At 43.7% G+C, this 22705-nt stretch overlaps 1 protein-coding gene across 1 annotated transcript in view; it reads right to left on the bottom strand.

Annotated features, from left to right (window-relative positions):
* Positions 1-157: 157 nt before the first annotated feature.
* Positions 158-22705, bottom strand: part of LOC115462834 (DDB1- and CUL4-associated factor 12) — a 113825-nt gene continuing 91277 nt past the window's right edge. Inside the window, exons 8-9 of the mRNA XM_030192868.1 lie at positions 10692-10864; positions 158-400 (exon numbers count right to left, since the gene is read on the bottom strand). Coding sequence (XP_030048728.1) covers positions 242-400; positions 10692-10864 — 332 coding nt within the window. The 3' untranslated portion in view covers positions 158-241. The remainder of the gene's footprint in view (positions 401-10691; positions 10865-22705) is intronic.

Here is a 22705-nt window from a genome sequence, read left to right as displayed (position 1 = left end):
TATTAAACAGAAATCTACAGGTCGGAAAGGGGAGAGGGGGGCAACAGAGTCACAATTAAATACAAAGATGGTTTAAAAAAAAAACAACAACTTTGCATAAGCAGCAAAGATATAAATGCTAGGTGTATTGAAAATATGGACAGAAAGTGCCAAAATAACCAATTTGGAAATGAAAATAACCTAATGGAAAAAGAAACCCAAGGCAGAAATAATAGCCAAGATCTGCATTTGTAAAACAGCATTAGCTCCATAGGCCAGCATAGTTCCCATGGAGGCCGGAAGGGAGAGGGCCGCCTGCCACAAACAGCTTCGTTCCAGATGAGTCGTAGCAGTGTGTGTAAACAGCATTTGGGAAGAAGTCAATGTCGGAGAAGTAGTTCCTCCATGTTTCATCATGATTCTATTGGGGAAAATTGAAACAAAAATTTTTATAGGTCTATATATAAACGTACAGCCAGCTCACAGTTAATCAAACTGAGCATGTTTAATTGTGGCATTTATTTGTGACATTTACATCCCACATTATCCCAAACAAGTTTGAGTTCAATGTGGCTTACAATAAACAGTATTGGATACATAACTAAGAATAATGCATAAGAAAGTAATTTGTTACCTTATGACCTACCAAGACGTGCAAATACAACAAGGGTATATATACAGTGGTGTGCTGGAGCCAGCTCGCACGAGCCGGTTGTTAAATTTTGTTCCGACTTGCGAGTCGGTTGTTACTAAGTGCGAGCCAGCTCTCCTTCCTCCCTCCCTCCCTCCGGATCCGGTCCTTCACCCGAGTTGCCTTGTCCATCGAATTCTTTGGGGCAGGCAGTCTTGCCTGCCCGCTGCCGGCGCTGACCCTCCCCCACTGCTGGTTCGCTCTTTAAAAATGGCCGCCGAGACTTCCAGAGGCGGCCTCGCGAAACTTCTGCTGAAGTCTTGGAGGCCGCCCTTGTAAGTCTCAGCGGCCATTTTGAAGAGCGATCCGGCAGCGGGCAGGCAAGACTGCCTGCCCTGAAGAATTTGCTGAACAACTCGGGAGGGGGTGGCAGGGGAGAGAAGGGAGTCGCTGGGCATGGGTGGCTGGAAGGCAGGGGAGGGGGAGAGAAGGGTCGCTGGACATGGGTGGATGGAGGGCAGGGGGAGAGGAGGGTCACTGGACATGGGTGGATGGAGGACAGGGCAGGAGAGAGGAGGGTCGCTGGACATGGGTGCATGCAGGGCAGGGGAGAGGAGGGTCGCTGGACATGGGTGGATGGAGGGCAGGGGAGAGAGAAGAAATGCTGGACATGGATGGAGGGGAGGGAAGAGTGAGGAAGGAAATGAGATGAGGGAAAAAGAAAGAGAGAGGAGAAAAACTGCACATAGATGAAGAAAATAGGCAGAAGCTGGATCCACTGGACAGTCAAGTCTGCGGAGGAACAGAAATGAAGAAGAAAGGAGGAAAGGAAAGAAATAAATGGAAAGGAAGCCCTGGAAACGGAGTTAAGAGGACAGATAGCAGCAGAATCGGATACTGGGCCAGCATGATCAGAAAAACAGTCAACAGACAACAAAGGTAGAAAAAAATCATTTTATAGTGTTTGGAATATGTTCACTTAGAGAATCAGGTGCTCAACATTAAAAATTTATATTTATTTACTTATTTATGACATTTTATTGCACATTAAACATGAATTAGATTGGAACCTGGGATCATTTAATTCCCCCCCCCCCCCCCCCCCCCAAAAAAAAAAAAAAAAAAAAAAAACCAACCCCACACAACCCAAAAAACAAAACAAATATAATTGTGTAAGTCTTGACCCCTTTGAATCCATACTTGATGGAAGCACTTTCGGGCAGCAGAACTTCTGGCTTGAAAGGAAAATGTTATGTTTGGTGCAAACGTAACATAGTACATCACCCAGAGAACACCATTCCCACTATGAAGCATGGTGGTGGAGTGTTAGGGGGAAATCTTTCTTTGGTAGTTGACTAGGACACTTGTCAGGATAGAAAGAACAATGAAGGGAAAAAGAGGTACATAATGGTTCTTCAGGAAAACATGCTGTCCTTACCCAGAAAAAAAAAAAAAAAAAGAGTTTACATTTTAGCATGATAGTATCCTGAAGCACTCAACCAAAGCTACATGAATAGAGGGATGCTCTTGAGTTGCCCAGTTGGTACCCTGACGTCAATACAATCAAAAATCTGTAACATGACCCTACCATTAATGTCAAACACTTCCCAGGTTGACAGAGCTTGACCAGTTTTGTAAAAAATAAATGGCCTATTTTAATTTTATCAGGCCATAAAATTGTCACATGGTACCTGTATGAATACTTCTTTACATATTTCAACAGCATAAAATGGTGTGCTTTGTTTAGTAGCTTCCTTCTTGCCACCTTTCCATACAGACCAGATTTCCAGGTGTTCAGTTATCATGTGCACACTCTGATCAGTGTTCTTTCAAAGTTGCCACTGGCCTCTTAGTTGCTGTCCTTATCAGGTGTCCTTGCTTGGACAGCCTGAACTAGGCAGGGACTTGTTTGTGCCATACATTTTCTACTTTAAATTCTTCCTGACCATGCTCTAAGAAATGTCCAAAGACTCTACCATTCTTTTACATTCATCCTCTTATCCATGCCTTTTCACAATTCTGTTCCAGAGCTCCTGCTACACATGCTTGGGTTTTTATTCTGAAATGCACTATCCAGAAGAGGGAACCAACAATAACCGCTGAATTTATCTACGTGAATCAGTATAATTTAACACACGTGAGGCCAATGCACTTGGTGTGTGCTTTCAAAGAAGAATGGTTATTCCAGAGAAAAAAGTAGTTATGATTGTTATAGAAACACAAAAGGGTTGGACACTTATGCAATTACACTATTTCATGTTTTTCCTTCTAATAGTTCTGGAATATATCATTCACTTTTCAGTTGTGAGGTTGGATGTGTTGAGTAGATTAGAGATCAAAGAATTAAATTACAAGCCAGGGTGTGAATCCTGCTTCTTCCAAGCTTTCACCCTCCACTTACTCAACTACAACTTAGATTATGAGCCCATTTGGGCATGGAAATAAAGCAAAATTATTCACCTATAGCAGGTGTTCTCAGAGGTAAAAAATCTAGTATTCTCATGTCTGGGTAACATCATCCAACAGAGCCCAATGCAGACACTGCCTAGCATATACAGTAAGCCCAGCCTGGGCATAAGTAAAGGAAATACAATCTGCTAACCAATTGGAAACGGTGCATTTGCCAATTGCTACCCCCATCCTGTTTGGGTCAAAAGAAACAAAAAGCTGCGTGGACTGTCTATGGGCTTTAGTCCGCTCCAAATAGAAGGCTAAGGCTTGCTTGCAATCTAACACTTTTGCCAGGATGGGCCTGTGACTTTGGGAAAAATGTTGGCAGAACAACCGAATGGTTAAGACAGAACTTCGACACTACCTTATGAAGGAACTTAGGGTGTGTGCAAAGAGCTACTGTGTTGTGATTAAACTTCATGTTAGGTAGGATCAGCTACTAGGGCTTGAAGCTCACCGACTCTGTGAGCTGAAGTGACCACCAGCAAAAACATGATTTTCCTGGGTTAAAATGAACATTGAGATCCCATGACAGTAGGAGGTTAGACATCAAACCTCTCGTGAATCAAACAACTAGAGGCTGTACAGATATGAGATTACCCCCTACATGAAAATGGTAAGCACTGATTGCATCGAGACATACCCTTGCAGAGTTTGTTTTTAAGCTGGACTCGTGCAGCAGGTAGTCAAGCAGTTTATGTGTAGGGTGAGAGAGGATCTAGGTCCTTGCCCTCACACTAGACAGCAAACCATCTCCACATAAAAGAATAACACCTTTTAGTGTAATCTTTCCTAGAAGCAAGCAAGATTTTGGAGACATCTTCAGGCAGATTCAAGGACTGAAATTCTACGTTCTCAACAACCAGGTCATGAGGGCCAGGGACTAGTGGCTGGGATGCCCCGTTTGTCTGTCTTGATTAGATTGTAAGCTCTGTCGAGCAGGGACTCTCATGTTTAGCGTACATCGTTGTGTATTTCTAGAAGCACTATAGAAATGATAAATAGTAGTAGGAGGAGGAGGAGGAGGAGAGGGAACCAGATCTGTCTTGGCCAGGATTAAGCAATCAGGATCATTGTTTCCCGATATTGCCTGGGTTTCAGCAAAGTCTTCTCTATGAGAGGTATTTGAGGATATACATACAGAAAGCCTTCCCCCCCAAAGGAGAAAGGCATCTGATGCTAGTCTGTCATGCGATCTGAGCCTAGAGCACTGCTGAGAGACCTTGTTGAGTGGTGAAAAGATCTGAAGGGGTGCCCAACTAATGGAAAATCCTGCGGGATATGCTCATATCGAGAGACCACTTGTGAGGCTGCATTACCCTGCCCAGTCTGTTACCCTTGCCAGCCAGGTACATTGCTCATAGTACCATCCCATAAAAGGAGGACTCCCTGCTTGTTCACATAACACACTGCAACCTGATTGTCAGTTTGGATGAGAACAATTTGGTTCTGTAGCCTATCTCTGAAAGCCTTTAGAGCGTGCCAAATAGCCCTCAGCTCCAGAAGGTTAATGTAGAGATGGCCCTGAGCAGATCACACTCTCTGGATGTGAAGCTTATCTCAAGTAGGATGTATCTGTTGTCAATAACTTTGAGGAGGTGGTATTTTGAATGGGAGTCCCACAGTCAAATTGGGCTGAATTGTCCACCAGAGGAGAAATTGAACAAGCTCTGGAGGAACTGACATCTGCTAGGTTCCCTGTAGCTTGAGACCACTGGGAAGCCAGAGACCACTGGGCACCTCTCAAATGGAGAAAAGCCATAGAAGTGACAAGCACTGTAGAGGCCATGTGGCCTAAGAATCTCAGCATCTGCCGAGCTGTAATCTGCCTGCTGCTCTGGACCTGCAAGGTGAGTACTATTCAAGCTATCTGCTCTCACTACTGGCAGAAAAGCCAGAGCTTGCACCGTATCTAGCAGGGCTCCTATGTATTGTAATCACCAATTTGGAATAAGATAGGCCTTAGTAGGTTATGATAAACCCTAGAAGCTCTAGGATCTGAATAGTTCTCCACAGTAACTCTTGTGCTCCTCCCTGTGATGTCCTCTTGACCAGCCAATCATCCAGATTGGGAAACACACAGTCTATATGGCAATGTTGCGACTACTGCTAGACTTTTAGTGAAGACCCTGGGAGCTGATGTGAAGCAAACAGACAAAATGCATTACTGGCAGTAGTGTTTCCATACTCAAAATATGAGATACTTCCTGTGACTGGGAAGCATCGAAGTATGGGTATAGGCATCCTTAAGTCCAGACAGCATAGCCAATCTTGTTCCTGAATCACGAGAAGAAAGCCATCCTGAACTTTTCATTGACCAGGAATCTGTTCAAGGTACTTAGGTCTAGGATAGGGCAAAATCCCCCCCCCCCCCCCCCCAATCTTCTTGGGCACAAGGAAGTACATGGAATAGAATTCCTTCCCTTCTTCCCCAAGTGGAATGGGTTCAACCACATAGTCCTGTAAAAGGGCAGAGATTTCCTCTACAAGCACCTGTTTGTGGTGAGAGCTGATGCAAGGTGCTGGGCAATTGGTGGCTTCTGACACCAATGAAGTGCGTAACCAAGGCGGATATTTGAAGAACTCTGATGGTAAAAATTCAGTCTCCCTCCCACTGGTAGGCCAGCCAAGACTGTTATTTGGATAGTAGCAATGCTTTCCTGGAGCCAGTCAAAAGCTTGTCCCTTGCTTTGACTAGTGAGCCAACTGGGCCTTTTGGGAGTTCGGACCGACGTGGCTGGGAATGTTGGGGCTAGGGCTGCTGGGTAGAGCAGGAAGGTAGTGGAAACCTAATCCTTTGAGAGTAACAGGTTCGCTGCCTACGCCCAATCAAAAACCACCTTGTAGAGGAGGATGAAGCTGGAGACTATTGAGAGGGGGACTGAACGGTGTCAGTATGTTTCTTAATGAGGTCTGCAACCTCTTCCACCTTGTCTCCAAAATGATTATCGCCTTGGGATAGTACATCCACTAACCTCTCCTGAACCACTGATTCCAAGTCAGAGACATGCAGCCGTAAGAGTCTGCGCATCCCCACACCCATAGCAGAGAATCTGGATGCAATATCAAAAATGTCATGAGAGCCTCTGGCCAGATATTTCCTGCACAGCTGCTTGTTGGCCAACTGGCGAAGCACTGCGGTCTGATGGACTGATGGACTGATGAGACAAAGTCAGCACGGATTTAGTGAAGGGAAGTCTTGCCTCACCAATCTAATGCATTTTTTTGAGGGGGTAAGCAAACATGTGGACAATGGGGAGCCGGTTGATATTGTATATCTGGATTTTCAGAAGGCGTTTGACAAAGTGCCGCACGAAAGACTCCTGAAGAAATTGCAGAGTCATGGAATCGGAGGTAGGGTATTATGGATTAAGAACTGGTTGAAAGATAGGAAGCAGAGAGTAGGATTGCGTGGCAAGTATTCTCAGTGGAGGAGGGTAGTTAGTGGGGTCCCGCAGGGGTCTGTGCTGGGTCCGTTGCTTTTTAATGTATTTATAAATGACCTAGAGATGGGAATAACTAGTGAGGTAATTAAATTCGCCGATGACACAAAATTATTCAGGGTCGTCAAGTCGCAGGAGGAATGTGAACGATTACAGGAGGACCTTGCGAGACTGGGAGAATGGGCGTGCAAGTGGCAGATGAAGTTCAATGTTGACAAGTGCAAAGTGATGCATGTGGGTAAGAGGAACCCGAATTATAGCTACGTCTTGCAAGGTTCCGCGTTAGGAGTTACGGATCAAGAAAGGGATCTGGGTGTCGTCGTCGATGATACGCTGAAACCTTCTGCTCAGTGTGCTGCTGCGGCTAGGAAAGCGAATAGAATGTTGGGTGTTATTAGGAAGGGTATGGAGTCCAGGTGTGCGGATGTTATAATGCCGTTGTATCGCTCCATGGTGCGACCGCACCTGGAGTATTGTGTTCAGTACTGGTCTCCGTATCTCAAAAAAGATATAGTAGAATTGGAAAAGGTACAGCGAAGGGCGACGAAAATGATAGTGGGGATGGGACGACTTTCCTATGAAGAGAGGCTGAGAAGGCTAGGGCTTTTCAGCTTGGAGAAGAGACGGCTGAGGGGAGATATGATAGAAGTGTATAAAATAATGAGTGGAATGGATCGGGTGGATGTGAAGCGACTGTTCACGCTATCCAAAAATACTAGGACTAGAGGGCATGAGTTGAAGCTACAGTGTGGTAAATTTAAAACGAATCGGAGAAAATGTTTCTTCACCCAACATGTAATTAGACTCTGGAATTCGTTGCCGGAGAACGTGGTACGGGCGGTTAGCTTGACGGAGTTTAAAAAGGGGTTAGATAGATTCCTAAAGGACAAGTCCATAGACCGCTATTAAATGGACTTGGAAAAATTCCGCATTTTTAGGTATAACTTGTCTGGAATGTTTTTACGTTTGGGGAGCGTGCCAGGTGCCCTTGACCTGGATTGGCCACTGTCGGTGACAGGATGCTGGGCTAGATGGACCTTTGGTCTTTCCCAGTATGGCACTACTTATGTACTTATGCTCCTGAGGGAGTGAGTCTGCGAGACTGAGCATACTACACATTAAGGACTTCAAGTATATGCTCATGTAGAGCTGGTAGGACTCTTTGCAGTTAATGAGTTCGAGGCCTGACAAACGTTTCTCCCAAACGAATCCAGAATCCAAGCCTCTCTGGAACTTCTGGTTCATTTGAGAACAGATTCAACCACCAGAGAGTGGTGAGACAACTGTGCCCTCTCGAATCTGGGAGCCTTCTGGATACAATCCACCTACTGAGAGGGGAAATTCCCAATTCTTTGTCAGTGCATCTTTAAGAATAGGGTGCAATGGAACTGTAAGCCCTTGCTTAGGAGGAGATTCACAATTGATACAGATAACATTTTTGCCCTAGGCTCTTCTTCCGTCTCCAACTTAAACGGGATGGCTGAAGCCATCTCCTTCACAAAGTCTGTGAATGAGAGACTCTCAGGTGAAGATTTATGCCTCTCTTGAGGTGGGAAGAAGGGAATCCATATGACTCTTCCTCCGAGAAGTAATGTGGATCTTCATAGGACTCCCACGAGTGAACCAAGTCCTACTCCAGATGGGCAGAGTAAGTATGTGTCTGCTCCGGCTCAGTGGAACCATGTCCACACCCTGAAGGACGCAAAAGTACAGCCCTACTCTCAGACTCTGGGAAAGCTTCTTCCCCAATATAGAGACATGGGTCAATGTCAAAAGCACCGGCGTCAAAGACCACTCTACAGGCAGATTTGAGGCCTCAGGAAGGAGTAGTTGAGGCTGAGTTGCAGCTGGTGCAAGCGCCCTTGATGCCTGAGCAGCGTGCAGCTAAAACAGCTGCAAAAGCTGGGGAGCTGGTTCAGAGGCAGCCTGAGAAAGAGCCGGTGTCAAACCGGAACCTGGCTGCCTGAAGACTGGTGCACCGACACCTCCACCAAAGAGGGGGAGCTATCCTTTCGGTGCTGGAGCTTCTCGGGTACCAGCAATTCCAATGTCCCAGTGCTTCCGGCAGCATGCTTCAAAAGGGACTGATGCTTGTGCTTCTTTGGCGTCCCTCAATGCTCAGCATCCCGGTTTCTTGGCACAGCTGAGGATGTCAAACCTGCACTTGTCCTCGATGTTGGGTCTGATGCTGACCGGTCCCAGGGCTTAATATCAACTCCCAATGATGGTGCACTCCCAGTGGTTGATGAAGTCTAGGCAGCCATTGAGGTTGATGCTTCTGGTGCTGAGGGGCTGGCCTTCGAGGAGCCAAAAAGTTTCTCCTGCTGGGCCTGACATGCCCTCTATGTCTCCAGCTGCATTTGTGAACAGAGAGGACAAGAATCAGGCTGGTGGTTAAGCCCAAGGCACCTGATGCAGCAACTGTACGGGTCCATGGCAGAAATCACCCAATTACACTGGGTGTACCTTTTGAAGCTACTGGAGGTCCCCTCCTAGACATTGAGAAAAGAATTGCAGCAAATTAAATTTCTCAATCTTGAATGTCAAAAAGGGGCAAGGCTCAAATTGAGGTCAGTGCTCAGGCCTAAATAAGAACTAAAGAGCTACATGAAAAAGAAAACTTGAAAGGACAAAAAACAAACCTACTAAAATAAAGGGGAAGGTACCAAAAATAAAAACTATTAAGAAAATGAGAGAAATGAAGGGGAAAAAGGGAAAAAGAAAACGCATGGGAAAGCACTGAAAAAAGTAACTGTTAATACACACTGACAGAGACCACAAAGATGAGACATCTCAACTCCACGGATTAAACACAGATTGAGGAACCGGGATTCGAGCAGACACGAAAGCATCAGTGTGATGGGACATTGCTAGAATTTTCTACTGACTGTATATGCTAGGCAGTGTACACATAAGGCTTCATCAAATGACACCATCCAGATGTGAGAATATTAATGGCCTGCTTGCCTTCGGAGAACTCATGTACATGAATATGTTTCACCTTAAGCCTGGATGCGGAAAAGGCAAGAAATAAATCTAAAATCTACACCCAAATCCATGGAACAAAAGTAATTTTAATGCATTTCACTTTGAGGCTTTAAGGCAACAAGTAGGGTAATTCTGGAAGGGTATACAACTTATTTAGCCACTGTATCAACTGGGGAAAGTGGTCAGACAGTGAACGCCTGCAACGCTGGTTCTCCACTGCATAGTATTGTGAAATCCTGCTTCAGAGAAGCATCAACTAAGAGCAGGGAAGTCAATGGATAGCACTTTAGGAAGCATAACTGAGGTGGCTGTGTTGAAGTTACTATGTCAAATTACAGAGTCTCATCATACGGATAGTCATATCCAAGACACTCTCTGACCTCAGCACTGTACCGTTGCTTAGCCTGCTCAAACCAGGGGTGTAGCCAGACTTCGGCAGGAGGGGGGGTCCAGAGCCTGAGGTGAGGGGGCACATTTTACCCCCCCCCCCCGGCACCGCCAACCTCCCCCTGTCATTTTTGACCCCCCTGCCACCGCCACCACAACCTTTGACCCCCCCCTCTCCACCCCACCGGCGTCAACCCTTTCGACTCACAGAAACAGAAGCCTTGCTTGCAGATAAGCAACGCGGCCGTGCCAGAGAAGAAGACTTCGTCTGTTGGGGGTTGGGGGACCCCCGCCAGCAAAGGTGCGCGACGGCTTGGCAGCGGGGAGGTCGAGAGGGTCGGCAGTGGGGGGGGGGCAGGGCCATATCCACAGGGGCCTATGCCCCCACGTAGCTACGCCCCTGGCTCAAACTACTTCTTACAAAAATGTAAGAAGTGAGGAAACAGCAAAAGGACAGCACCCAGAACAAGCCCCAGAATAGGGAGGTGGAGGTATCCCAGACAACACAACAGCTACCATTCAGACTTACACGCATACATACTAATTTCAAATGGAGATGCAGTCTTTGGCATCTGGTCAGGGTGCTTCCCTTTGCAATTTGGGCTATATAAGGGTTGGAAGGTTAAAAGCTCCAGGTACTTGTGAAGGTAGGTTCATGGTGCTACAGCCCAAGTAGAGAGTCTGCTTCTGATTAACATGGAAGCTCAAAGGAGCACAAAAACTGGGGAAATTAAAAAAAAAAAACACACACACCAGATTCTGTATTATAACTGTTCTACATTAAGAAAAGAGGCGAGTTCTGCGATACTCACCAACCAACCCTTCCCGGTCGTCAACTTTAAAATGTCTCCTCCTAGCTTAGATTTCTGTCCGTAGCAGGCTGGATCCTCCAAAAATTTATGGGTTCTTATGTCATAAAACAACAAGGAGCCCTGACCCGTGCCCACTGTTATTATATGTTCGTAGAAACTTACGGACCGAATTCCTGGAAGAAAGAAAAGAATGCCTTTATAACTGTGGCCTTTGCACCATGAGATATGCAATACACTACACAATTACTTTTTGCATCTGACATTCTGGTTATTTACAAGCATCTAGACTTGTTAATAGAACTTTTAGCAATGCATAACCAAGTGATCAATAATGACAACCAAGGCTAAAGACTTTTACAATATGCTGGCTTTGTTTGTAGAGTGATTTCTTTAACAGGTGTAATTTCTCTGGTTGAATACCTGTATTAAGTGATGATTAAATACAGAAGATGTTGATATGAGAAAGGATAGGTGCTGGCTATTACATACGGGTCCTTTAATGGTGCTCTATTTAAGACAGTGAAAAAAAAGAAGACACCAAAAAAAACTATATTGGTTAAAGGGCAATATCTTGCAAGCAGTTATATCCTATGGCTGGCAGCTGGGCTATATCCTAGGCAGTGTAGACAAGAATACACTGCCAACTGGATGGGCCAAGCTGGCCCTTTTCAGTTTTCATCTACTATGTTAATATGAATGGCAGGCCAGCATCATGGCTTAATCCAAAAAGCTGCAGATTGGAAACATGTATTGTGCAGCGATGTATTCTGATTTTGAAGTGGGTGATCTTTGTAGAATCAGGAGCGGCATCTAAAGCTGCAGCCTTCCAAATGAATTAAGAACCATAATAGGAAAGGGCAGCATGAATGAGAATTAAAGAAAAAAATAACCCTGTCAAACGCATGCAACTAGTTGGGAAAACATATTCTGTGGTTTTGGGAGAAGGGCGAGGGGAGGCTAAAGATACCAAACTTAAGTTCTTAAAACCTTCATCCTCAGAAAATGCCAACACATTAAGGACTGATGCATTTTTTCTCCCCTATGTTTTCTACACATTCAGCAGTATCAGCAGCCATTTGATGAATTCTTCTATAATAGAACGGTGCAAACCATTCAGTTTTAAAGAGACTCTCTGCAGAAAATGATTAAGGCACTAATATGAATCTTAACAGTGTGTATGTTTACTAAGAGATCTGGTAAATCATTTAGCCTGTTAGGATATCAGCAGTATACAATAAAATAAATATATAAGGATTAAAAAGAAAGGGAACACCACTGACGGCATATACCATTCACAGACCAACCCCCCCCCCCCCCCCCCCCAAAAAAAAAAATTTATTGATAAAAACAAGTAATATTAAACACCCATATGTTGTTTAAGAAGGTGGCTTCAGACTTATATAATATGGAAGCTTGAAAAAAAGAAAGTCAGTTCCATGGCACTCTATGGCAATGCTTCTCAACCAAGCCCTCAGGAAACACCCAGCCAGTCAGGTTTTCAGGATATGATCGTGTATAATAATTTGCACCTCCGTCTGGCTGCCTGGGTTCGTAACAGAGTTCCTATTGGTCCACCCTGGGGATGGCATCACAGGGTGGACCAATGGGATGTGAGAGGGAAGGGAACCCAGCAGCAGCCACCGGAGGTAACCAAACGCCCCCCGAGTTCCATGATCCCCAACCTCCCTCCCCTCCCGTCGTCCGAATTCTAGGGGACACGACGGCCCCACTCCCGTTAATAAAAGTTCCACACCCCCCCTCTCCTCCCATTCCCGCCGCCCAGCGCCTCCCTCCCTCTGTCTCTGTGGCCTCTGAGTGCGAGGAGGACGTGTGCGGATGCCCCAGCCCTTCATATGTGGCAGCTGCTGTTTAAAAAGTTTTACCTCCTGCTCGGCCGGCAACACTGAAGTCCAGCAAGTACAGACGCCGCTTCAGACAGGCTGTGGTTTCGCTTGTTTCTGCGGTTCCTTTGGTCCTGCTCTTCCGCAAACAGGAAATGAGGGCGGGACCAGAGGAACAGCTGAAACAGAAGCGAAACCACAGCCTGTCTGAAGCATGAGATAGATTTGCAACCACTGCCTCCTTGATATGGGTGTGCCCCAATGACTAGGTTGAGAAGCACTGATCCATGAGGATGTGTAAACAATACAGACTTAAAACACAGGAAATGTTAAGAAGGGTCTTCTAAAGACGGCACTTGTGCAATGAAAAACAAAACAGAACTAGGTAGTTCCTTTTACAGATCAGACAAATTTGGTGGATAGCATTTTTCAGCATAAACTAGTCACCCCTTTGAAAAAAGTTGCTGCAAGAGGCCCTGGCTCCTCAGCTTCCTATCAAAGCCACTGGAAACTGCCTTGAAAGCTTATCAGCTGTAATGCTACAGCTTCTGTTGCATTATCTGTATCTTCAGCCTGCACTTTAGTCACAGTTAATGCTGCAATTAATGAGTTAGTTACTTGTCACGAGTTAAAAAAAATATATATCAATCGCAGTAAATTTAATCATGCTGTGGTGTATTCTTCTCCACCCCCCACCTCCTGCACTGACCAAGTCTCCAGCTTCAACATGGATTTTCAGCCAGGGGAGCGGGCCCTCCTCACATGTACACATGCATGCAACAGGTCACCTGATTACTAGCTCCTTTGTGCTGCTGCTGCAGCAGCAACTGAGACTGAAGAATAGCATGTGGCCCTAGTGACTCAACCTACACTGCAGCCTTTGGCCTACTACAGTGTACCAGAGCCTGACCCCAATTCAGGAACTTCAGGGCAGCCCAACCCTGCAGAGATGCTGGCAGGCTAGATTGGGGAGGGGGAGGGAGGGGGGGAATGGAATATATGCTAGACATGGGGAAAATATGATGGATAATGGAAAAGAGGGAATGGGGATTGCTGGACATGGGGAAGGAAACATGAGTAAGAAAGATAGTGGACATAAGGGGAACAGGGAAATGCTGGACAGCGGGCAGACAGAAATAGAAGCAAGGAGGGGAGAGAGACTAGATTTAATGAAAGATTGGGGATCGCCAGAAAACCTAGAAGCAGGGTAGGAGAGAGAATTGTTTAGAGTTGGACATAGGGGAAGAGAGTAGAATGTCAAATGGACAGGAGACCCCAGAAAAAGTGAAGAAAAAGATTAACAGAGGAAAGTAGAAATTAGAGCATGCGACCAACACAATTAAACATGGCTAAAAGGTAGAACATTTTATTTTCAATTTTTTATTGGAATGTCAAATTTTGCAATGTATATTTACTATCCTTATGGTAGTATAGTGCAAGCAAGAGTTGGCTGGACACATAAGGGATGGAAGGCAAGATTGAAACAGAGATTGCTAAGCTTGTTAAATTTGGAATTGTTATCTCTAGTTTTGCAATGAAAGTGAAAATGAAGTTTGTTTACTGGTTTATTTCAAGATCAATAAACAGTGATTTTTAAGTACATTTAAGTACCATCTCCGCACTAAATGTGCAGTGATCAACGGATTCTAGTCAGCAGCAGCCTATCCTAATTCAGTTAGGAGAAATCAGTTGGACCAAGCCAACTGATCCAAATGAAAACATTATAAGTAGGGGTGGGCTATTAATACGTTATTTTAACACAGGTCATGCATGTTAATGCAGCCCAATTTTTTTTTTTAGCACTGACTCGAACTGCAGTCCAATTTATTTAAAGCTGAGCTGACTCGACACGATGCACTCCCCATTTTTACCTCTACAGCAGGGCACCTTTTCTCCTTCCTTGGCACTTGCTGTCTTCCCCTACATGGCCAGGCTCTGCAGATATGAAGCTTCCTCAACTTCCTCCACCACACAGCTCAAGTACCTGCAATATTCGGCAGTACAGGTGAAGACGAGGAGTACCGAGAAAGGAGAAAAGGAGTCTTGCTATAGAGGTAAAAGCGGGGAGAGAACCTAAGGGAGAGGCTAGAGAGGGGTATGAAAGAATCTGGGGGACAGGCTAGGGAGGGGGGCATGGATGCATACCATGATTAACAAAGATTAAAAGTTTTAGTCATTGCCCACTCCTAATTAGAAATGTTATCGCGAAGTGGATAACCAAGGATGGTCACCCCATTAACACTGTTTTCCGACAATGGCCTCCAGGAAGTTGTAAGGATTAGAATAGGTCATCATATCTATAAACTTACAACCAGGCCAAAGAACGATGCATTCATCAGAGATCTGTTTGAACTGGAAAAGAACAAGATTCAAGAACTTGAGGATGGAGTGGCCCGCGTCCTACTTATAGCAGATTACTGGACATCATTAGATGACAGCTACTTGGGAGTTACATGTTACATGAACTCTCCACTAACTGTTTACCTTATGGAAGACCACAACTTTTACTTCGGTTTATGGTGAACACTTCAGTTGGGATGCCAGGGAATAGAGAATCCATGAAAAAGTTACAACTATCGGTACTGACAACACTTGCAATATGACTGCTGCAGCCGGTCTGCTGCCTTCTGAGCACATATCATGCTTTGCCCACATTCTCCAGTTGGCTCTTAAAGCAACGGGCTACTGTGGCATTAAAATCATCTTGGCCAAATGTAGAAAAATCTGCCACATCAAATAGACCTGTGAATCAAGCGAGCTGGAGGAGCAAAAGCGAAAACTTAATATGAAGGCTGAAATGCTCATTTCAGGATGTGTCCACATGATGGAATAATACTCTAGATATGATCCAGATACTGGTTCGGAACAAAGTGGTGCTAACTGACTCACACTCAGAATAAACACACTTTCAGCCTGCTAACGGCTTCTGAATGGAATAAGCTTCATGTGATGCAGACCATTCTCGAACCCTGTAAACATGCAATGGAATTGCTGGATAGAGATCTCATGCTCGGTTATACTGCTGACCATCATATGCTAATCTCCATCATGCTGCGAGGGAGTCTGACAACAATCCAACATATGTGGTCAGTTCAAAGAAGCATTTAGTACCGATCTAAGAGGCCGACAACTAAACTGGTCCTAGCTCAAAACTGCAACTGCTCTAGATCCAAGGGCAGCGTTTTACTGGGAGCAGCAACAAACCCCTTCATTCCTCCACCCCGTTAAAAGTCGGCAGCAGCAATTCCTATACACGCTGCCCAGTTACTGCCAGGTAAGCGCCTCCTCATAGGCTCCCCCTTGGAAATGGCCACGCAGCAAGTGTTACCGCACAGCCATTTCCAGTTTCTTTAAAGTCCTTTTACCTGCTACAGTAAAAAGGGGCTTCAGCGCGCTGCAAATCCACGCACCAACGCTACTGCAGGGCCTCTTTTACTGCAGCTTTGTAAAAGGGGCCCTAAACCTTTAGATTGATTTTGAAAATAAGAGTCACAGAATATACTTGAAAATTGCACATTTTTCTTTGAAAGTTTTGTAGCGTTCATATATCAGACATTTTTGTATTTTGTGAAAAGTGGTCAACTAACAATTTTTAGGCAATGCATGATTTTTGAAAACTAACTAGTGTGTAATTGGCATCATTTTGCAAAGATATTTGAGCTACTTCCCCAGTTTTAGAGGGGTGCCAAGCATATTGCTTTTTGTGCTCAGTGAAGTGCCCCAGGAATTTGTTCCAAGACTGTATGCCAGAGGATGTGGTCAAGATGACTAATAATAGGTTGTCGAGGAATGAAGTGGAGGAGTGGCCTAGTGGTTAAAGCACTGGAAATCCAGAGGTGGCCGGTTCAAATCCCACTGCTGCTCCTTGTGATCTTGGGCAAGTCACTTAACTCTCCATTGCCTCAGGTACAAACTTAGATTGTGAGCCCTCCTGGGACAGAGAAATATCCAGAGTACCTGAAAGTAACTCACCTTGAGCTACTACTGAAAAAGGTGTGAGCAAAATCTAAATAAATAAAGGTCTGTAAAAATTATTAGCCAGAGAAACTTGGGAAGACCTTTGCTCGTGTCTGGATATGAGCTACAAGAAATACATTTGTTGGGTAACACTTCACGCTTCTATCACTGAAGTGCAAGTGGCGTGCAAGTGGCAGATGAAGTTCAATGTTGACAAGTGCAAAGTGATGCATGTGGGTAAGAGGAACCCGAATTATAGCTACGTCTTGCAAGGTTCCGCGTTAGGAGTTACGGATCAAGAAAGGGATCTGGGTGTCGTCGTCGATGATACGCTGAAACCTTCTGCTCAGTGTGCTGCTGCGGCTAGGAAAGCGAATAGAATATTGGGTGTTATTAAGAAGGGTATGGAGTCCAGGTGTGCGGATGTTATAATGCCGTTGTATCGCTCCATGGTGCGACCGCACCTGGAGTATTGTGTTCAGTACTGGTCTCCGTATCTCAAAAAAGATATAGTAGAATTGGAAAAGGTACAGCGAAGGGCGACGAAAATGATAGTGGGGATGGGACGACTTTCCTATGAAGAGAGGCTGAGAAGGCTAGGGCTTTTCAGCTTGGAGAAGAGACGGCTGAGGGGAGATATGATAGAAGTGTATAAAATAATGAGTGGAATGGATCGGGTGGATGTGAAGCGACTGTTCACGCTATCCAAAAATACTAGGACTAGAGGGCATGAGTTGAAGCTACAGTGTGGTAAATTTAAAACGAATCGGAGAAAATTTTTCTTCACCCAACGTGTAATTAGACTCTGGAATTCATTGCCGGAGAACGTGGTACGGGCGGTTAGCTTGACGGAGTTTAAAAAGGGGTTAGATAGATTCCTAAAGGACAAGTCCATAGACCGCTATTAAATGGACTGGAAAAATTCCTCATTTTTAGGTACAACTTGTCTGGAATGTTTTTACGTTTGGGGAGCGTGCCAGGTGCCCTTGACCTGGATTGGCCACTGTCGGTGACAGGATGCTGGGCTAGATGGACCTTTGGTCTTTCCCAGTATGGCACTACTTATGTACTTATGTACTTATGGGCTTAACTCTTGGTCTGAGGTTCAGCAATGTAAATGGTCAACTGCCATTTTGATAGATGTTGGTTACAGTAATATATCATCAGAATCTGATAAGTGCTCTGCATATAAGCAAACCTTCCTTTTTGGTGGTTCTGAATATCTCATTTCAATTCCAGTATCTGTTTTAACATAGGACACTAGCTCCTTTGGTATATATTTGAGGAGTTTATTATTATTTATTGCATTTGTATCCCACATTTTCCCACCTATTTGCAGGCTCAATGTGGCTTACATAGTGTTGTTAACAATGTCATTACAAGATATCATAAACAGTTAGTATTGTGCAGAGATTAAGTAGGGGAGAGAGAAGAAGTGAAAGAGTGATCGGGAGTTATGTAGATGGATCTTCATAACTGAGTGGGTTGGTGAGGCGAATTAATGAGGTTATCGGTTCTCATTGTAGGCTTTGTTGAAGAAGTATGTCTTCAGAGCTTGAAGCAGAGATCCAACCAAGGATGGCCCAAAACGAGATGCAGTCGCCCCCCCCCCCCCCCCCCCAAGTTTTGGCATCTTCCTCCTTCCTTCCTCGACCCCATTCCCCAATTTTACAGTTTTTAAAGGCCAGCGGCGGCAGCGATTCCCATACTCTGCCCTGCCACTTGCCTCTTCCCTTTACTGCAGCTGCCTCAGAGGAAAATGCAAAAATGGGACGATATGTCTTATCACGTCACTCATGAATAATGAAATGTAAACAGAAGCGGTGACAGCGATGCAGTCTGCAAAAGTAACAGCGATACAGATGTCAGTGAACGAACTTGGAAGATGAACAGTCAATTGAAAGTGCCTACAATTTTAACTTATGATACAGTTTGAAACAAAACATGATCTAAAGAAATACAATGAAAATAAAATGAGTGCACAAAACAGAAGCTGCGACAGTGATGCAGTCTCCAAAATCAATACAAATATCAGTGGACAAACCTGAAAAACAGATCAAATGGAAGTGCCCACAAAAACAAATTATTATTATTAAAGTGTGAACCAAAGCATGATCTAAAAAAAAAAAAAAAAGAACCTTGAAAAGTGAAGTGTGCAGACTTTTGTAAACTGTATCAAATCATGACATGTGAAATGTAGAAAAATATAAAAATGCGGTGATGTAGCAGTGCAAATCACTATAAAGGGAAAAGGAACATACAAAGAAAAGCTGGTAAAGTGTGTCAAAAATGATAAATGAAATACAAAAACATTCTGAATAAAGAAATATAGCTGAAACAAAAAAGTGAGGAGAATGGATGAGGATACCAACTGTTTTATATTTATTCACTTAAAAAATTACATGTGCATAACAGCGACCCGACACGGCCGTGTTTCGGCACAATGGCCTGCCTCAGGGGTCTTTATAACCTTGAATGATGTAGTTTAGAATATTTGTTCCAAGGGAAATAACAGGAAACAAATCTCTTAGGAGAGGAGTATTTAGATGCTCGTTTTTGAAGAGAGGAGACCAGAGAGATTTGTTTCCTGTTATTTCCCTTGGAACAAATATTCTAAACTACATCATTCAAGGTTATAAAGACCCCTGAGGCAGGCCATTGTGCCGAAACACGGCCGTGTCGGGTCGCTGTTATGCACATGTAATTTTTTAAGTGAATAAATATAAAACAGTTGGTATCCTCATCCATTCTCCTCACTTTTTTGTTTCATCTTCACGGTGTCGTGAGGATTTTTTACCTCCTTTTTTGCCTTCGTAAAGAAATATAGCAGCATAAATGTAAAGAAACCAAAATGTGCAAATACATCATCAAGGAGATGGTAATATACTGAATGTCCGTCCTCCAACATAGCTGTTGTGTGCATGTGTAAAAATGACATTAAAATCCTAATTTCTTATATAATCAAAAATCAATGCATTTAGGATACAGAGCCGAAATGGCTCACTGACCCATCTTCTTGAGTTTATTTATAATGACATTTGTATCCCACATTATCCCAAAACAGAGTTCAGGTTCAAGTTGATTTTAAACTACATTTTACATTGGCTGTGTGCCTATTTTCACTGTTGCTGCTTTGCCCTAATTTTGACTGTTTGCTTGGTATGTTCACTTGTATTTTTTTTTTTAAGTACATATACGTATTTCATTGATTTGCACTTGCATTGATTACTTTTTCGTTCATCTATTTGTATGCACTTATTCTTGTTCACATTAATATATTTTTATTGACAATTGCACTTTATAGGTTTTACTCCCTTAGGGCCCTGTTTACTAAGCTGTGCTATAGGTGCACTAACGCTAGATACACCCATCGGAATATATGGGTGTCTAGCATTAGTCCACACTAAAAACGCTAGCACACCTTAGTAAACAGGTCCCTGTATGTTTTTTAAGGTCACTTTTTATTTATTATGTATTAACACCTCCACTACATGTACCTCTGGTTTAGAAATATTAATTTTAGGGGTTTTTTTGTTTTTGCATGTGCCTATGTTTTGTTGCATATACAGTGGTGGAAATAAGTATTTGATCCCTTGCTGATTTTGTAAGTTTGCCCACTGACAAAGACATGAGCAGCCCATAATTGAAGGGTAGGTTATTGGTAACAGTGAGAGATAGCACATCACAAATTAAATCCGGAAAATCACATTGTGGAAAGTATATGAATTTATTTGCATTCTGCAGAGGGAAATAAGTATTTGATCCCCCACCAACCAGTAAGAGATCTGGCCCCTACAGACCAGGTAGATGCTCCAAATCAACTCGTTACCTGCATGACAGACAGCTGTCGGCAATGGTCACCTGTATGAAAGACACCTGTCCACAGACTCAGTGAATCAGTCAGACTCTAACCTCTACAAAATGGCCAAGAGCAAGGAGCTGTCTAAGGATGTCAGGGACAAGATCATACACCTGCACAAGGCTGGAATGGGCTACAAAACCATCAGTAAGACGCTGGGCGAGAAGGAGACAACTGTTGGTGCCATAGTAAGAAAATGGAAGAAGTACAAAATGACTGTCAATCGACAAAGATCTGGGGCTCCACGCAAAATCTCACCTCGTGGGGTATCCTTGATCATGAGGAAGGTTAGAAATCAGCCTACAACTACAAGGGGGGAACTTGTCAATGATCTCAAGGCAGCTGGGACCACTGTCACCACGAAAACCATTGGTAACACATTACGACATAACGGATTGCAATCCTGCAGTGCCCGCAAGGTCCCCCTGCTCCGGAAGGCACATGTGACGGCCCATCTGAAGTTTGCCAGTGAACACCTGGATGATGCCGAGAGTGATTGGGAGAAGGTGCTGTGGTCAGATGAGACAAAAATTGAGCTCTTTGACATGAACTCAACTCGCCGTGTTTGGAGGAAGAGAAATGCTGCCTATGACCCAAAGAACACCGTCCCCACTGTCAAGCATGGAGGTGGAAATGTTATGTTTTGGGGGTGTTTCTCTGCTAAGGGCACAGGACTACTTCACCGCATCAATGGGAGAATGGATGGGGCCATGTACCGTACAATTCTGAGTGACAACCTCCTTCCCTCCGCCAGGGCCTTAAAAATGGGTCGTGGCTGGGTCTTCCAGCACGACAATGACCCAAAACATACAGCCAAGGCAACAAAGGAGTGGCTCAGGAAGAAGCACATTAGGGTCATGGAGTGGCCTAGCCAGTCACCAGACCTTAATCCCATTGAAAACTTATGGAGGGAGCTGAAGCTGCGAGTTGCCAAGCGACAGCCCAGAACTCTTAATGATTTAGAGATGATCTGCAAAGAGGAGTGGACCAAAATTCCTCCTGACATGTGTGCAAACCTCATCATCAACTACAGAAGACGTCTGACCGCTGTGCTTGCCAACAAGGGTTTTGCCACCAAGTATTAGGTCTTGTTTGCCAGAGGGATTAAATACTTATTTACCTCTGCAGAATGCAAATAAATTCATATACTTTCCACAATGTGATTTTCCGGATTTAATTTGTGATGTGCTATCTCTCACTGTTACCAATAACCTACCCTTCAATTATGGGCTGCTCATGTCTTTGTCTGTGGGCAAACTTACAAAATCAGCAAGGGATCAAATACTTATTTCCACCACTGTATTTACCTATTTATCCATTATGTATTCACTTATATATGTGTTTTTGTTTATTGAGTCCTGATGAAGGCATAGGCCAAAACACAGACCGTATTGAGTCCATGCTCCAGTGAGTGTTTACCTATTGTTCTGATTGCGCCGACTCCAAGTGTACAAGCAATAAAGACTTAAGGATATCCTAAAATCATTTTTAGTGTATTCCATTATAGCAAAATATAGCAATGGAATTGGTGGGATCAACATTAAACTTTCTCATGTCTGTTATTGCGAGTCTGAAAGTAAACATTTATTTGGTCAAGCTTGTGTGAAATGAACAAGTAAACATGACTCAAAGTAAGAGAAGATTTGAGAGATTTACGAGATGTGTTTTTACTAAGAGACAAAGTAAGTAAGGCAGATCATGAATAAAGACTTGGCACTTCCGAATTGAAACCTGGGGTTCAGCAACTGCAGGAAAAAAGGTACAAGCACCACAGATTATTTCTAGTAATAAGTAGAAAAGTAATTTTAAGAACTAAGGAATGAAATCCACTCAAAAATGGTTTGATTTAAAAAAAAGTTGTGGTTAGCCAACCTCAGAAGACAAGCGCCAAACCACTAAGCTAATGAGTCTGCAATAACAAACTTTCGACTTGAGTATATTTATAGCTTTATATAAATAATAAAATGGTATCTTTCAAACTGTATACCTATAAAATGAAAAAAAAAATCCAAAAACATTCAAAGCATGCTCTGAAGAGTAGTGTCTAGCTTCTTCCTGTAAAATTTCAAGTTTCTTTCTCTTTCCAGTGACTATTTATTTATGCAAATTTTAAAAATAATTAAACAAAATAGTTTAGAACAGTATTTATTTCCCACTCAATCTCATCATTCTTGGCAGGTAACAAATTAAAACATACATAGTCCATTACACAACTTAGAGAATAAAAACATTCCCACCCCTTTTTAACAATAGCTTCTAGCATTTTGCACTGCATCAATCGTGTGTCTGTATTTTCTTGGACCATCGCTGGAACCCATTTTATCTGTAGTCCAACGTACTATACAGAAACTCTACAA

This window comes from Microcaecilia unicolor, chromosome 2 (assembly GCF_901765095.1).
Source record: "Microcaecilia unicolor chromosome 2, aMicUni1.1, whole genome shotgun sequence".
NCBI lineage: Eukaryota > Metazoa > Chordata > Amphibia > Gymnophiona > Siphonopidae > Microcaecilia > Microcaecilia unicolor.
Note: the sequence above shows the minus strand (reverse complement) of the source record. Positions and strands in the feature narration are given on the sequence as shown.